This window comes from Salmo salar, chromosome ssa05, assembly GCF_905237065.1.
Source record: "Salmo salar chromosome ssa05, Ssal_v3.1, whole genome shotgun sequence".
Lineage (NCBI taxonomy): Eukaryota > Metazoa > Chordata > Actinopteri > Salmoniformes > Salmonidae > Salmo > Salmo salar.
Genome location: NC_059446.1, coordinates 39,990,319 through 39,995,473, shown reverse-complemented (window position 1 = coordinate 39,995,473; position 5,155 = coordinate 39,990,319). Strand labels below are relative to the sequence as shown.

General features: G+C 43.4%; 1 protein-coding gene across 1 annotated transcript; it reads left to right on the top strand.

Annotated features, from left to right (window-relative positions):
• The first annotated feature begins 766 nt into the window (after window positions 1–766).
• On the top strand, window positions 767–2,869 carry LOC106604823 (type-2 angiotensin II receptor-like). Its single transcript, XM_014199870.2, has one exon. The coding sequence runs from the start codon at window positions 788–790 to the stop codon at window positions 1,715–1,717; it is 930 nt and encodes a 309-aa protein (XP_014055345.2). The 5' UTR covers window positions 767–787; the 3' UTR covers window positions 1,718–2,869.
• Window positions 2,870–5,155: the final 2,286 nt, after the last annotated feature.

The window sequence follows — 5,155 nt, the reverse complement described above, 5'->3', positions numbered from 1 at the left end:
CATGTCTGGGACCTGCTGGATCGGAGGGCTAGGGCCATTCCCCTCAGAAATGTCCGGGAACTTGCAGGTGCCTTCGTGGAAGAATGGGGTAACATCTCACAACAAGAACTGGCAAATCTGGTGCAGTCCATGAGGAGGAGATGCACTGCAGTACTTAATACACCTGGTAGCCACACCAGATACTGACTGTTACTTTTGATTTTAACCCCCCCTCCCCTCCCCTTTGTTCAGGGACACACATTATTCAATTTATGTTAGCCACATGTCTGCAGAACTTGTTTAGTTTATGTCTCAGTTGTTGAATCTTGTTATGTTCATACAAATATTTACACGTTAAGTTTGCTGAAAATAAACGCTGTTGACAGTGAGAGGACGTTTCTTTTTTTTGCTGAGTTTGTATATATATTTTAAGTGTGTAGAGTGCAGTCACTCCTTGTGCATAAACTGATTTTGAAGCAAGGAAACCGTCATTCATGTGACAAACAGGAAAGTCCTTTTTGTATAATGTTAGTGATTTGCATTCACGTACTGCTTTTCTCTAACTCAAATTAGCTTTATATTGTATAGACTAACTCCATTCTCAGAAATTGCATTGATGTGCTCATTTAGAGGGCCCATGCACATTTCCACTGACACACTACATCTAACCAGGGACTTTCCCTAACTACCAATACCATTTGGATTGCAAATTCACTGGACAAAAAGGCAGCTTTTCAAAGTACGATACTTCCTCAACCAGATAAGATGCCTGTTACTCAGAGTCAGTCGACTGGTCAGTTTGCTAGAAATGGAGCGACTTAACATCTCCACTTTCAACTCCTCCACCTCTAATGCCTCCTTCCTCAGTCCTCCACTCTTCTCTTGGGACCGTGAAAATCTAGCCCCTAGCATCTTCATGTCTCTGTGCTTCCTAATAGGCTTTCCCGGGAACATCGCAGTGATATTCATCCTTCACCGAAACCAAGATCTATCCAGTTTGAGCCGGAGACTGATGTTGAACTTGGCTATATCTGACTTGCTCTGCCTCATCTCCCTACCTATATGGATCCACAGCTTTCTCTACAACTGGGTGCTGGGCCGGGTTGCTTGTAAGTTCTTTACCTACCTGGTCTACAGTAGCATCTACAACAGCCTGCTGACTGTCAGTCTACTGAGCATCCAGCGCTACCTGCAGGTCTTCTATCCACAGACTTGGGGCAGTCTAGGAGTGACAAAGGAGAGGGGGATTCAGGCTGTCTTGTGGGGGGTAGCAGGGGCTCTGGCTATCCCTAATGCGATGGTGTTTCGCGATTTGATGCAGGATGAGAGTGGACGGGTGCAGTGCTATTTTGGTTTCAAATCAGATGCTGAGCAGGTGGCCGTGTTGCTCCTGGGAACTCTAGTGGGATTTGTAGTTCCATTCTCAATCACTGCCACTGCGTATTTCTGCCTCCATAGGAGGGTGAACCAAACAGCTTTCTCCAGAAGACCCAGGATGACCAAGCTAGTGAGCAGAATTGTTGTGACTTTCCTTGTCCTATGGACTCCTCTCCACGTCATTATCCTGCTGGGAGTGGCGGCCATCATGGCCAACGATAAGACTCTACTAGAGTTTTGTGATGCCAGTTTGAACTTTGTTGGAGCTCTGACCTTTGTCAACAGCTGTGTGGATCCATTCCTGTATGCCTTCGCCTCAAGAAACACCAGACAGCCAGAGACCAGTCACAATCCAGTGTGACTCACTAGTCACCACTGATCCCAAGGCACAATCTTGTAATTTCTCAGCCACTCATTGATCATTTTAACAGTGTAATTATTGTTTTACTTACTGTGACAGTCTTCAGTTCAAAAGCATGATTATTTGAGTTTTTGTATTTGAAATACATATTTTCTGTGTATTTGAGTATTGGATGGAAAACATTAATAGGTTGCTTCGTTATCCAAGATTATCCAGATCATTTAAGATATACATCTTGTCATCTGTGGTTTCACATGACGAATACAGTACATTCAAACAGCCAAGGCAAATTCTTACTGAAACAAAACATTTAACCAAGATGTTTCCATAACTACCAACTCAGACTCATTTGGATAGCAAATTCACTGGACAGAAAAACAGCTATTCAGAGTATTGTGCTTCCTGTTTCAGATGAAAACTGTACTTCTTCTGACAGCCTGTTACTCCAGCCATACGACCGGTCAGTCAGTCTCACCGCTAGAAATGGAGAAACTTAACTCCTCCACCTCTAATGCCTCCTTCCTCAGTCCTCCAGATTTCTCCTGTGACAGCGGATATATAGCCCCTAGCGTAGTCTTGACTTTCTGCTTCCTAATCGGCATTCCCGGGAACATCGCAGTGATGGTCAACCTTCACCAAAACCAAGATCTATCCAGTTTGAGCCAGATGTTGAACCTGGCTGTTTCTGATATACTATGCCTCATCACCCTACCTATATAGATCCACAGCTTTCTCTTCAACTGGGTGTTGGGCCGGGTTGCTTGTAAGTTCCTTGCCTATCTAGTCTACTGTAGTATCTACACCAGCTTGCAGACTGTCACACTACTGAGTATCCAGCCCTACCTCCAGGTCCTGTATCTACAGACTTGGGACCGGCTGGGAAGGGCAAAAGAGAGGGAGCTGGTGGCTGTCTTAAGGGGGGTAGCCAGTGTCCTGTCTATCCCTAAAGGAGTGGTGGTGAGGGATTTGAAGCACGATGAAAGTGAACAGGTCCAGTGTCAGTATGTTTTCACATCAGATGCTCAGAAAGTGGCGGTGCTGCTTCTAGAGAATGTCCAGGGATTTGTGGTTCCCTTCACTATCATGGCTACAGCCTACAGTTGAAGTCGGAAGTTTACATACACTTAGGTTGGAGTCATTAAAACTCGTTTTTCAACCAGTCCACAAATGTCTTGTTAACAGACTATAGTTTTGGCAAGTCGGTTAGGACATCTACTGAGTGCATGACACAAGTAATTTAACCAACAATTGTTTACAGACAGATTATTTCACTTAAAATTCAATGTATCACAATTCCAGTGGATCAGAAGTTCACATACACTAAGTTGACTGTGCCTTCAAACAGTTTGGAAAATTCCAGAAAATTATGTCATGGCTTTTGAAGCTTCTGATAGGCTAATTGACATCATTTGAGTCAATTGGAGGTGTACCTGTGGACGTATTTCAAGGCCTACCTTCAAAATCAGTGCCTCTTTGCTTGAAATCATTGGAATATCAAAAGAAATCAGCCAAGACCTCAGAAAAAAAATTGTAGATCTCCACAAGTCTGCTTCATGCGTGGGAGTAATTTCCAAATGCCTGAAGGTACCACGTTCATGTGTACAAACAATAGTAGGCAAGTATAAACACCATGGGTCCACGCAGCCGTCATACCGCTCAGGAAGGAGACGCGTTCTGTCTCCTAGAGATGAACATACTTTGGTGTGAAAAGTGCAAATCAATCCCAGAACAACAGCAAAGGACCTTGTGAAGATGCTGGAGGAAACAGGTACAAAGTATCTATATCCACAGTTAAACGAGTCCTTTATCGACATGACCTTAAAGGCCGCTCAGCAATGAAGAAGCCACTGCTCCAAAACTGCCATAAAAAAGCCAGACTTTGGTTTGCAACTGCACATGGGGACAAAGATTGTACTTTTTGGAGAAATATCCTCTGGTCTGATGAAACAAAAATAGAACTGTTTGGCCATAATGACCATCGTTATGTTGGTGGAAAAAGGGGGAGGCTTGCATGCCGAAGATCACCATCCCAGCCGTGAAGCACGGGGGTGGCAGCATCATGTTGTAAGGTTGCTTTGCTGCAGGAGGGACTGGTGCACTTCACAAAATAGATGGCGTCATGAGGAGGACAATTATGTGGATATATTGAAGCAACATCTCAAGACGTCAGTCAGGAAGTTAAAGCTTGGTCGCAAATGGGTCTTCCAAATGGACAATGACCCAAAGCATACTTCCAAAATGGTGGCAAAATGATCAAGATTTTGCAGTGGCCATCACAAAGCCCTGACCTCAATCCCATAGAACATTTATGGGCAGAACTGAAAAAGCTTGTGTGAGCAAGGAGGTCTCCAAACCTGACTCAGTTACACCAGCTCTGTCAGGTGGAATGGGCCAAAATTCACCCAAATTATTGTGGGAAGCTTGTGGAAGGCTACCCGAAACGTTTGACCCAAGTGAAACAATTTAAAGGCAATGCTACCAAATACTAATTGATTATATGTAAACTTCTGACCCACTTGGAATGTGATGAAAGAAATACAAGTTGAAATAAATCATTCTCTCTACTATTATTCTGACATTTCACATTCTTAACATAAAGTGGTGAACCTAACTGACCTAAGACAGGGAATTTTTACTAGAATTAAATGTCAGGAATTGTGAAAAACTGAGTTTAAATGTATTTGGCTAAGGTGTATGTAAACTTCCGACTTCAACTGTATATCCGCCTCCACTGAAAAGTGAACAAAACAGCTTTCTTCAGGAGCCCCAGGATGACCAGATTAGTGACCAGCATCATTGTGATCTTCTTCATACTATGGACTCCTGTCAATGGCATCAATGTGCTGGAAGTGGCAGCTATATTGGCGAAAGATAAGGCTCTGATAAAGTTTTGTAAGGTCAGTTTCAGCATTGTTGGAGCTCTGATCAACAGCTGTGTGAATCCATTCCTCCATGCCTTCGCCTCCAGAAACACCAGACAGCCAGAGAACAATGTGACTCCGGAGTGACACAGTAGTCTCTCATCCACTGTAGATTTCCAGCCACTGTCTTATATGTACTAATAAAACATACTCCTTGATTTTAGATTGTTTTATACTTACTGTCACATCCTATACTGTGAAAAGGGTCATTTGCCATATTAGAATGGTCAGGGCGTGGCAGGGGGCTTGTTTTGTGTGTTTTGGGGTTTGTTTGTTTCCAGGGGAATGTGTTCTAGTTTTCATTTTCTATGTTTCATTTTCCAGGTTTGGCCGAGTATGGTTTCCAATCAGAGGCAGGTGTCTTTCGTTGTCTCTGATTGGAAGCCATACTTAGGCAGCCTGTGGGTGGTTGTTTGTGGGTGGTTGTTTTTCGTATAGTCGTTGTCCTTACAGAACTGTTGTTTGGCGTTTGTTTATTTTGTTTAAGTGTTCTTTCATAATAAAAGAAGATGAGCAC